This window comes from Oncorhynchus nerka, linkage group LG14, assembly GCF_034236695.1.
Source record: "Oncorhynchus nerka isolate Pitt River linkage group LG14, Oner_Uvic_2.0, whole genome shotgun sequence".
In the NCBI taxonomy this organism is placed as follows: domain Eukaryota; kingdom Metazoa; phylum Chordata; class Actinopteri; order Salmoniformes; family Salmonidae; genus Oncorhynchus; species Oncorhynchus nerka.
This window is the reverse complement of record NC_088409.1, coordinates 47,435,349-47,448,100: the sequence shown is the minus strand read 5'-3', so window position 1 is coordinate 47,448,100 and position 12,752 is coordinate 47,435,349. Positions and strand designations below refer to the sequence as shown.

Sequence of the window (12,752 nt, the reverse complement as noted above, 5' to 3'; positions counted from 1 at the left end):
AATTGTCATACTTGAGTAAAAGTAAAGATACCTTAATAGAAAATGACTAAAGTAAAAGTGAGTCACCCAGTAAAATACTACTTGAGTAAATGTCTTAAAGTATTTGCTTTTAAATATACTTAAGTATCAAAATGAAATATAATTGCAAATATATACTTAAGTATCAAAAGTAAAAGTATAAATCATTTCAAATTGCTTATATTAACCAAACGGCACAATTTGAGTGTTTTTGTTTTTTTACGGATAGCCAGGGGCGCACGCCAACACTCAGACATAATTTGCAAACGAAGCATGTGTTTAGTCAGTCCGCCAGATCAGCGGCAGTAGGAATGAGCAGAGATGTTCTCTTGATAAGTGTGTGAATTGGGCCATTTTCCTGCCCTGCTAAGCATTAAAAATGTAATGAATACTTTTGGGTGTCAGGTAAAATGTATGGAGTAAAAATACATTATTTTCTTTAGGAATGTAGTGAAGTAAAAGTACAAGTAGTAAAAAATATAAATTAAAACAAAAAGCAAAAAACTACTTAAGTAGTGCTTTCAAGTATTTTTACTTTAACTGACAGTTGTGACTGACCATTTGACTGACCATTCTTGACGGTACTGCAGACGATAGTCTCCTCCTCCCTGCGGTTTCCTCTGGCCTGATTAGTCGGAGGCTGGGTGTTGATCCCACCCCTTCGCATCCACAGCTGGAGGGTGAAATGGTCTCCGGATACGGCCGCGGCAACGGAGTCGGGTACCACAGCAACATGGGTGGAGCCATTGAAGGAGAACACCAGGGACGAATCAGAAGAAGGGAGGGTGGGCAAGGCTGAGGTCCAATTGGCTGCTGGGGATGGGGGCGGGAGTAAATCCACTTCACCTCTCACAGCACCTGGTGAGACAGGAGTGAAATCACGAATGACATACTGTACAACCCTAGACTTGGTAACGGCCTTAGAAGCATTAACTCTTTTGGGACTGTCTGTGGTTAATGTGCTTGTTTCAGGTTGGGAGTTCAAAACCGCTTTTGACTCACTCCAATGTTGCTGCATTACTCTGCTTACTTACTCTAAACACGTTAATGCCTTAACGAGCTGACTTTTGGACTCATTAAATGTAAGCTTGGCTCTCTGGATTGTATTTTTGAATTGTTATCACAGAATGTCAATTCTGAGTTTGTCCTGATGGGTGATCTGAATCAGGACTGGTTAACATCTAGCTCTGATCAACTCAAAATTCTATGCAATACTTATAATCTCACTCAGATTATCAACAGTGTAACTAGGTTGAATATAAAATATCCTCTGAAATTTGACCGTAACCAATACTCCTCATCGTTTGAATGCTTCTGGTATATTTGCAAATGACATAAGTGATCAATGTGCTATTAGCCTGTGTGAGAGATGTTAAAATCCCTAAGAAATCTCCATGTGTCATTACGAAAAGAAACTGGAAGTGGTTTGATATTCAAGGTTTTTTACATGATGTAGCATTGAATGGAATAGAATGGAATTAATCCCTGATGTTGAACTAGAATTTCTTACTTCCACAATGCATTCCAGGATGTATGCAATAGGCATGCCCCTTTAACAAAATCAGGACTAAGGGCAGAGAGAACCCTTGGTTTGCTAAGGAATTTACTAGATCATAAGGGAATGAAATGCTATGTGGGCTAAAGCAAGAGGGACTGGTTTGGCAGATGATTGGATGGCGTTTAAATGTCTTAGAGATATGGGTGTGGCTATGATCCATAAATTGAAAGCAGACCACTACCTGAAATCTACTTCACATATTTTAAATGATCCATCCAAATTTTGGCAAGTAAGGTTTGGAGTGCAAAAAAGATACACAGCTTCCCAAACAATTGTTGGTAGACACACAGATTGTAACAGAGAACCTCCATTCTGAAAGCCTTGAATCAGCATTTTTTTTCTTCAGATGCAGGCAGTTTATTTGAAAAGGTCAAAGGTATAATTGAGCCCCCTAAAAATGTACCTTACACCCCTGTGTACTCCTTCACTGGGTTCTCATTTTCATCCTTCTCTGTTTAAGAGGTGTGTAAAGCCCTGAAAGAAATTGATGGAAAAAAATCCCCTGGCCCTGATGAACTAGACCCCCCCCCCTTCCTTCACCTAGCTGCAGACATCATTGCTCCCCTTAACTTGTATTTTTAACCTCACGCTTGATGTTAAGGAAATCCCCAAGTTATGGAAATCTGCTTTTGTACTGCCTCTCCTGAAAGGTGGATATCCTTCGCTACTTGACAACTATTGACCCATATCAAAATTGTCTGTACCATCAAAGGTACTGGAGTCCTTAGTTAGTAGGCAGCTAAAGGCCTACTTCCAAGAAAACAACATCATAAATGGAATGCAATCAGGTTTTAGGTCTGGCCACAGCACTGTTTCGGCAACATTGAAGATTTTAAATGACATCCACTGTGCTCTTGATAAGAAGTAACATTGTGTGTCTGTCTTTATTGATTTGTCGAAGGCTTTTGACACTGTGGACCATGCTGTGTTAGTGCAAAGGTTAAAATGTTGTGGGATTACTGGTCATGCTCTAGATTGGTTTATAAATTACCTATCAAATCGTACACAATGTGTAATGGTGGATAGTTGTAAATCTGAGTCCATAGAGGTGTGCTCAGGTGTTCCGCAAGGTTCTATTTTGGGCCCACTGTTGTTCATTTTGTATATCAACAACATTGGGGATTTTATAGGAAACAGTGGATGTTAATTTTTATGCAGATGATAATATTCTTTATTCAAGTGGTAGTAGTTTATTTTTAGCTTTTGAAAATGCCCAAAGAGGATTTAACATCATACAATAGAATCTATATGATTTAAAGCTGGTTCTAAATTCGGGTAAAACAAAATGCATGGTATTTTCAAATGCCAGGCATGTTACTAATCATGTAATTTCTACATTGGCTGGACATACTATAGAGCAAGTTAAAGTGTACAGACATTTGGGTGTGTGGGTTGATGATAAGCTGAGCTTCACAGTGCATGTAAAGAACTTGAGAAGGTTTTTATTACCGACATAAGGCTTGTTTTTCTTTGGAGGGCAGGAAGGAGCTGGTACGATGTACATTACTGGCGGTTTTAGATTTTAGTGATGTTATACAGTTGAAGTCAGAAGTTTACATACAATTAGGTTGGAGTCATTAAAACTTGTTTTAGAACCACCGGACAAATTTCTTGTTAACAAACTATAGTTTTGGCAAGTTTGTCAGTATGTCTATTTTGTGACAAGTAATTTTTCCAACAATTGTTTACAGACAGATTATTTCACTTATAATTCACTTAATTACAATTCCAGTGGTTCAGAAGTTTAGAGTGCCTTTAAACAGCTTGGAAAATTCCAGAAAATGATGTCATGGCTTTAGAAGCTTCTGATAAGCTAATTGACATAATTTGAGTCAATTGGAGGTGTACCTGTGGATGTATTTCAATGCCTACCTTCAAACTCAGAACCTCTTTGCTTGACATCATGGGAAAATCAAAAGAAATCAGCCAAGACCTCATAAAAAAATTGTAGACCTCCACAAGTCTGGTTCATCCTTGGGAGCAATTTGCAAACACCTGTCTCCTAGAGATGAACGTACTTTGGTTCAAAAAGTGCAAATCAATCCCAGAACAACAGCAAAGGACCTTGTGAAGATGCTGGAGGAAACAGGTGCAAAAGTATATATCCACAGTAAAAAACAAGTCCTATATCGACATAACCTGAAAGGCCGCTCAGTAAGGAAGAAGCCACTGCTCCAAAACCGCCATAAAAAAGCCAGATTACGGTTTACAACTGCACATGGGGGGGGACAAAGATCATACTTTTTGGAGAAATGTCCTCTGGTCTGATGAAACAAAAATAGAACTGTTTGGCCGTAATGACCATCGTTATGTTTGGAGGAAAAAGGGTGAGGCTTGCAAACAATACCGTCCCGTGAAGCACGGGGGTGACAGCATCATGTTGTGGGGGTGCTTTGCTGCAGGAGGGACCGTGCACTTCACAAAATGGATGGCATCACGAGGAAGGAAAATTATGTGGATATATTGAAGCAACATCTCAAAACATCAGTCAGGAAGTTAAAGCTTGCTCGCAAGTGGGTCTTCCAAATGGACAATGACCCCATGCATACTTCCAAAGTTGTGGCAAAATGGCTTAAGGACAACAAAGTCAAGGTATTGGAGTGGCCATCACAAAGCCCTGACCTCAAGCCTATAGAAAATTTGTGGGCAGAGCTGAAAAAGCGTGTGCGAGCAAGGAGGCCCAGCTCTGTCAGGAGCTGAAAATTCACCCAACTTATTGTGGGAAGCTTGTGGAAGACTACCCGAAACATTTGACCCAGGTTAAACAATTTAAAGGCAACGCTACCAAATACTAATTGAGTTTATGTAAACTTCTGACCCACTGGGAATGTGATGAAATAAATAAAAGCTGAAATAAATCATTCTCTCTACTATTATTCTAACATTTCACATTCTTAAAATAAAGTGGTGATCCTAACTGACCTAAAACAGGGCATTTTTACTCGGATTAAATGCCAGCAATTGTGAAAAACTGAGTTTAAATGTATTTGGCTAAGGTGTATGTAAACTTCCGACTTAGACTGTATATATGCAGGCCTCAACCACTACCCTGAGAGAACTTGATTCAGTGTATCATGCAGCCCTCAGGTTCATTACAAATCAGCTGTTGGCTGGTAGTCATTGACCTTGCGTAGGCTTAAACACTGGTATACACTGATTTATAAGGCCATATTGGGTAAAATGCCAATTTATCTCTTTTCTTTTTTAGTCAGGTCGGTAAATAAATATCAATTACAGTCTCATTCTCATTTGCTTCTAACAGTACCAAAAATTAGAACAGGTCATGGTAGAAATAGTTTTAGTTACATAGCTCCGTGGTCTTGGAATTCCCTCCTAAACATTAAAAAATTTGATGATCTAGGTTCGTTGGTGGAGTTTAAACACTTGATCGATGTATATATTATAGAAGAGTGTAATTGTCTTTAGGACAGCTGTTTTTAGTTAAGACTTCCGTGTTTTTAACGTAAAATGTAATTGTTGTACTGTATGTGTGTTTATAGTTTTGTTTAATGTTGTGTTAGTGTATGTAAGTTGTTTTGTCTGAAACGTTGTTCCCCCTGCTGCTATTGGAGTAAGTCTCTCTTGGAAAAGAGATGTTCTTAATGAGAAAAACCTGTATAAATAAAAGGTAAAATAAAAAAATATATAAAATAAAAAGCTGATATTGTGAGCTCAATGAATATCAGGGCCTGTACACTCCTGAAATGCATATATGATTCCAAGAACACAGGATGAGATGTTACTATCCTTTGTGCAAGCACTTCCAAGAGTTCACTGCATTACTTCATTTAATTTATGCACACACCACAAAGGCAAGGTCTTTTTATGCTTTTGTGGCAAATAGGGCTAAAACCTATGTGGCTTGAGCATGTTCCATTTCAATCTTCGGATAGTCACAAATTATTATCCCAAAGATTGAATCCATCATGAATAGCCCAGACTCAAGCAGCACTCACCACAGAGTCTGCGCACTGATCGGTCTGAGTAGCTGTCCCTGTCACAGCCCTTCCCAATATGGCCAGTCTGCAGCTCTACGGTGGCCTGGATGTTCCACACAGTCTCTTCGCAGGTCTCCAGGTGCAAACTGGGGAACAGGGGAATGCTGCCTGACCCGGGGGTATACTCCACCCGCTTCGACCAACCTGAAAACCAACAAAGAAAATAAACCCATCAAAATACAGTGCATTCAGAAAGTATTCAGGCCCCTTGACCTTTTCCACATTTTGAGTAAGGCAGCTCCAAAATGCAGGTGTTTCAGACGAGCTCAGTGCATTCTCTGGTGGTGGTGCAGCCAGCGGAAAAGTACAGAGCATAGGGGTTGGTAATGTTTTCTAGTTGCGCCGTGATTGGCTCAGGGTTCTGTCACTCATGGGGACACTACGTCACCACAAAATCTATGGCAGAGCTTGACAATTCAAGCCGTTTGGGTGCTGCTAATAGATTTACATTAGAAGTGTCCATCCAAGAAGGCACAAGGTCATTGGCCACAGATGTCAAATCCTGTTATATCTACCGTAGCTTTGATTGGACTGATCATGTTAACATCATACTTTCAAAATCTTAGCTAGCAAGCTAGACAAGCAGTCATCGTCCTGAATCAAGTCGACAATCTACAGGCAAATTCTTTTCAATCCTTGTCATATGAAGAGAAATTATGCTCATCTGTCATTGGAAGTAAACATAACTTGGAAATTGCAAATTCAACAATGAGTGGTTTGGAAGGAATCAGTGGCTAACTGCAAGCGTTGCAAAGCAATCACTAGCCTGCTATTCAGTGGAAAGGGTGTGTGGTCCAAGTCTGGGTTTAATGGTCTCTTTTCCAAGCTTAAAAGGATAAACATTCACATGCAACACCATGGGCCAGAAAAGGTTGAATACATTGGCCATGCTGTCAATCAAAACATCTGAAAACTCTGACATATTCAGTGAGTTCAAGACAACTGGGATCTCTTGAAAAAAACTAGCTCCGACTGGGAAAATACGTTTTGAACGATCAATCAATTCAGAATTTGCAAGTCGGGAATTCGGGCCTTTTTCTAGAGCTCGGACCTGAAAATCACTGACGTCATGATTCGGCCTTCTTTTTCCCCCAGAGTTTCCAGTTGTCTTGAAAGCACCATAAATCCAGAGAATGCCAGACTTTGATGACAGAATTTGCCAACCAGAAGGACTGCTGCGCCACCTTCCTGTTCAAGTGAGCACAGAAGGCCAGCATCCTGGAGTTACCTTTTCAATGTTGATGTTGAGACTGGTGTTTTGCGGGTACTATTTAATGAAGCTGCCAGTTGAGGACTTGTGAGTCGTCTGTTTCTCAAACTAGACACTCTAATGTACTTGTCCTCTTGCTCATTTGTGCACCGGGGTCCTCTTTCTATTCTGGTTAGAGCCAGTTTGCGCTGTTCTGTGAAGGGAGTAGTACACAGTGTTGTACGAGATCTTCAGTTTCTTGGCAATTTCTCGCATGGAATAGCCTTCATTTCTCAGAACAAGAATAGACTGACAAGTTTCAGAAGAAAGGTCTTTGTTTCTGGCCATTTTGAGCCTGTAATCAAACTCGCAAATGCTGATGCTCCAGATACTCAACTAGTCTAAAGGCCAGTTTTATTGCTTCTTTAATCAGAATAACAGTTTTCAGCTATGCTAACATAATTGCAAAAGGGTTTTCTAATGATAAATTAGCTTTATAAAATGATAAACTTGGATTAGCTAACACAACGTGCCTTTGGAACACGAGTGATGGTTGCTGATAATGGGCCTCTGTACGCCTATGTAGATATTCCATTAAAAATCATCAGTTTCCAGCTACAATAGTCATTTACAACATTAACAATGTCTACACTGTATTTCTGATCAATTTGATGTTATATGTTTAATGGACAGAAAAATGTGCTTTTCTTTCAAAAACATTTCTAAGTGACACCAATCTTTTGAACGGTAGTGTATGCCCCGTTCATTTAAACAATTTTGGGGGAGTTTGCCACACCAAGATTTACATGCTAAAATCGCCACTGCTAAGAAGACTCCAGGCTGTAATTGCTTCCAAAGGTGCTTCAATAAAGTACTGAGTAAAGGGTCTGAATACTTAAACGTAACTGTGATATTTCAGTTTATCATTTTTTTGAAAACTGTTTTTGCTATGTCATTATGGGGTATTGGGTGTAGATTGATGAGGGGAAAAAACGATTTAATCCATTTTAGAATAAGGGTGTAACGTAACAACGTGGGAAAAGTTAAGGGGTCTGAATTCTTTCCGAAAGCACTGTACAGAAATGATGTGTTAAGTCATTCATGTTATGATAATTATGCTCTAAAGGCAAAGGTAAGTTGTGTCCCTCGACCATTCACACCAATTGAGATATCACGTAGCATTATCATCTTTCGTAATCACCATTTTCTCAATTGAAGTCTGCAAAATACAAACCATCAACGTCCATTCTATATGCTACAGTATCATTTCAGACACTAATGTAGTCCCAAATTACACCCTATTCTCTATATACTGTAGTGCATTACTTTTGACCACGGGCCAAACGGTTCTGTCCAAAAGTAGTGCACTATATAGGGAATAGGTCCATTCCACACTACCACTGAGGAGGTAGATGAAGAAGTCATGAATAATGAGGGGAGTGATGGGTTTAGTGTATTGATTACCGATCCAGCCGGGTTTGCAGGACGGTTTGACCGTGACGACGACCTGGGCGTCGGCCTGAGCACGGTTCTTGCCACAGTCAAACGCTGTCACCCAGAAGGTGTGGACACGCTGGCGCTTCGAATCCAATGGCTCTGTGTTCTTAATGTTACCTAGGAGATGGGAGGAGAGGGAAGGAGAGAGAGTTATGTACAGTACAATACAAACAGTCATTCACTCACTTACTCAAAAGCACAGCATGAAAAATACGCACTTTTGTACACACACTCTCAGACACACCAAAACTGTTCAGTGGAGTATATTCAAATAGAAAAGGCAACGACAGGGGAGGGAGAGAGAAGAGAAAACGATATGAATGAATAAAGACAGTTTCTTCTCACAGTATATCTAGAGTCGAAGAGAGAATGTCACAAAGATATGGTTGGCAGAACCTGCACGACAGGCGCCAGACAATGAGAGACAGGGGAGAAAGAAAGACGGGGCAAAAGGGAGGGATGAAAGAGAAAGAGAGAGCGAGAGAGAAGGGGGGAGAGAGTGAGAGAGACCGTGACAATACTAGGGGCATATAAACCGCCAGGGCTGAGACAAAAAGTCTCTGTGCTTCATCTCGGCCCAGCAGCCTGACCCATATATTAAAGGAACTTCTCATCCCCTGGAACCTCCTCCCCAGTCACTGCCAATTGTGCAAAGTCACGGTAAAAACCTGACTCCTGAGAAAATCTGCCTCCCCCTATGCCGTTGTCATATTACAAAATGCCCGCTATCGATCTCCCACCAGTAGCCCGTCAATGGGAGTCTTGCAGACTGAAATCAAAGGCTTCTCCTCAGAGGAAGCATGCCTACAAGATCAACAGAAACACTAGACTAAGGCCTAACCCCCGGAACCGATTGTCCTCTGGACTCTGTTCAAAGAAACCTACCCTAGCAGTGTTGATGCGGTAGCTTTGCTTACACAACTACTACCTACGCACATGAATGTTCTTCTGAAAGCTAGGACTATCTACCTGTGAAGGCGGGAGTCAACCGGGGTTTCTTACAGCAAAGACACGCTGCAAATCTATTCATTGCAGTACAAAAGGAATGCTATAGCATATAAACTGCAATGTGGGTGAGCAAGATACTTGGACATGGCTTAGATCATTCTCTAGCAATGTACATAGCAACAAGACCAGCTGGAGACAGCCGAAACAGAACAGGGAAATGAACTCGTATTTTTACAGATTGGTAGTCATCACCATGCTAACTGTTGTTTTCATTGGGGACAAGATGTCAACTCACACATTATATTCACTTTTATAGTATATGAATCAAATAAAGACATTTTAAAGACCAGAGCCATATATTTAGATAAACATTTTCTAAATGGCTCTGGTAAAGACGAGGCAGACCCTCATTTATTTGTGGAAAACTAATGTAAAGCCCAGCTCAATTGTCATAGCTGTAGGTCTCACCATCGTTATCGATGACAAAGGGAACACTGGGGGTGATGATGTCGTAGAAGCAGATCTGGCTGTACTGTGGAGAGCAGTCTGCGTCGAGGGCCTCGACGCGCACGATGCGGTCGAACAGACGGCCTTCTGGGACGGAGGCCTCATAGCGACGCTCCACGAACACTGGGGAGAACTCGTTTACGTCATTCACACGTACATGCACCGTAGCCCTGAAAGAGAGAGAGAAAGAGAAATAGGAGAAAAGTAAAGAGCATGATAAAGATGAAGGAAGAGAGGTCAATACATACATAACTGCATTGTAATATAGTAATGTATTGATCAAGCACAGCATTGACAAATTACCCAAGGGTTAATCATTCTCCAAACTACCAAAACCAGCATAACCTCTGACAACAACCCTATCCATTAAACCTATTTGTCCTTCAGGGTAATGTAGTGTATCTCACTTGTGGGACTTCTTGCTGTTGGCTCCATCGGGGCCCTCTCCACAGTCATAGGCCTGGATGGTGAAGCTGTGCTCCCGCTGGCTCTCACAGTCCAGGGGCTCTTTAGAGCGGACCAGGCCCTCCCCTGTCGAGCGGTCCAGAACCACCGCCTCAAACTGTACCGAACTGGATCCCGTGGGCCCATTGTGCACCCGGAAGCCACAGATCTCACCTGGAGGAGAGAGAGAGGGGGAAGGAGAGAGAAAGGGAGGGCCCAACTCCTTTTAGTGACAATTTAACTTCTAGTGACTCTCTGTGCATCTCAAGGACCCAGTAGGCTTACATTTTGATGATTTACATTGACGGATTTACTCAAATAGAGTCTTCAATGGCTAAGAAAATAACAAATGAAATTCAGTGATCTATTTCAATGAACCCCATGTGATGTTACATGATCCAATCAATCACTTTATTGTCCCAGTTGGGAAATGTGTACCATAATGATTTCTGTGAGCACAGGGCATATAATGTTCCCAATGAATACAAATAATTGAATTTCCCTTGGCTGTGGAGGACCAGTGTAGCACCCAGGAATAGATTTACACATTGACTATTGACTATTGGGGCGGCCCTAAAAATAGAGGACTGGACAGACATGATTATTTTCCATGTTAATATTTGTCATGCTTATGGGAGTGCCCAGCAAAATCCTTTGGGTAGCGCTTTATTTACCTGGAATTTACTGAACTTTCTGGCACAAATGATGGCGCTTCATTGGTTATTATTGTGTAATTACCATTCGACTCTGTCCATTCTAATTGTAGGGCGGCATAACATAAGAAACATGTCTAACAATTTCCCCTCTACAAAATGCTTACTCACTGTAGGGGTATTGTGGGACTCGGTTTTCAATAGCCCAGTGAGATAGTGAACTAACCGTGACCATTGTAATCAATAGCAAATATGTTCCAAATGGTAACATGTTTTGTGTTTATACTCGGTGTTGATTAGTAAACACCCCGGTAATATTTGTCCCGTAAAATACATTGCTACCATACTTTCAATGCTAATATTTTATAATGCTTATTGTTATATGGGGAGTCCTGATTTGTTAGAGGACTGCCAAGTGCCCCCTGATCATTCTAACCATGCCTGTACTGTACCTGCATAGTGCAGTGGAGCGTCTTTATCCAGGGCGAACAGTGGTGGGTTGAGAAGAACGGTGTTGTCGTTCTCCATGACGATACCCTGGTACTCCGTCTCGATCCATGGCTTGTGCTTATTGGCTGAACGGCAACACAGGAGACAAAAGGAGGCTTGGGTTAAACGGAGCAATCAGAAGGGGGGAAAAACATAGGTATTTGTAACACCCCTTTACATGGGAGGACGTGTGTGTGTGTGTGTGTGTGTGTGTGTGTATGTGTGTCCGCAGATACACATACAGACAAATAAAGACACACACACACACAGAAATGCACACACTCAAACCCCACCCCCTAACACACCCGTCAAGTGTCACTCCACACCTTGCGTCAGTTGGCAACATAATTACACCTAGGCCGATTTCACCTTATCACACAGGGAGAGGTATATTGCACATATCAATCAGAACAGCCCAAGCAGCCTGCCCACAGGCACACTTCACTCACTGGCAAACATGGACGTCCAAATTAAACAGGGAAAGTTTGCTGTGAATCCACCCTCTAATTGTCAATTAATATTTAATTTCTCTCCAGAATGTTCACCCATATCAATCAAAGGCTGAGCTAACAAGCTGGAACGGTGACGATTTTACACTCAAATAATCAAAGACCAAAACAAAAGCCTGGGGGCTTTTATTTTAGACATGTCTCCCTCACTAGACCCTGAAATTATGATGTTAGACTCAGACAGCAATGACAGAGCCACAGGACATGTTGTGTAGCAACCGCTCTGCCGTTTCAACATTAAAAACACTCTGGCAAATTATAACAATTAAAATGGCAGTCTGGTCTGAATCAACGTGAGATAAGAGTTCTACAGAGGAGTGGCTTCTGTCTGGCCACTCTACCGTAAAGGCCTGATTGGTGGAGGGCTGCAGGGACGGTTGTCGTTCTGGAAGGTTCTCCCATCTCCACAGAGTAACTCTGGAGCTCTGTCAAAGTGACCACCGGGTTCTTGATGACCTCCCTAACCAAGGCCCTTCTCCCCCGATTGCTCAGTTTGGCCGGGCAGCCAGCTCTAGGAAGAGTCTTGGTGTTTCCAAACGTCTTCTATTCAAGAATGATGGAGGCCACTGTGTTCTTGGGGACCTACAATGCTTGACACAATCCTGTCTCTGAGCTCCAAGGACAATTCCTTCAACCTCATGGCTTGGTTTTTACTCTGACATGCAGAGTCAACTGTGTGACCTTGTATAGACAGGTGTGTGTCTTTCCAAATCATGTCTAATCAATTGAATTAACCACAAGTTGACTCCACTCAAGTTGTAAAAACATCTCAAGGATGATCAATGGAAACAGAATGCACCTGAGCTCAATTTCGAGTCTCATAGCAAAGGGTCTGAAACAGGTATTTCTGTTTTTTATTTTTAATAAATTAGCAAAAATGTCTAAAAACCTGTTTTCGCTTTGTCATTATGAGGTATCGTGAGTAGATTGATGAGAAAAAAA

General features: G+C 41.4%; 1 protein-coding gene across 1 annotated transcript in view; it reads right to left on the bottom strand.

Moving 5' to 3' along the window:
* Positions 1-12,752, bottom strand: part of LOC115142252 (calsyntenin-3-like) — a 40,980-nt gene that overhangs the window by 25,120 nt on the left and 3,108 nt on the right. The window contains 6 exon segments of the mRNA XM_065000133.1: positions 589-876; positions 5,533-5,718; positions 8,228-8,377; positions 9,677-9,885; positions 10,123-10,333; positions 11,265-11,387. Coding sequence (XP_064856205.1) covers positions 589-876; positions 5,533-5,718; positions 8,228-8,377; positions 9,677-9,885; positions 10,123-10,333; positions 11,265-11,387 — 1,167 coding nt within the window.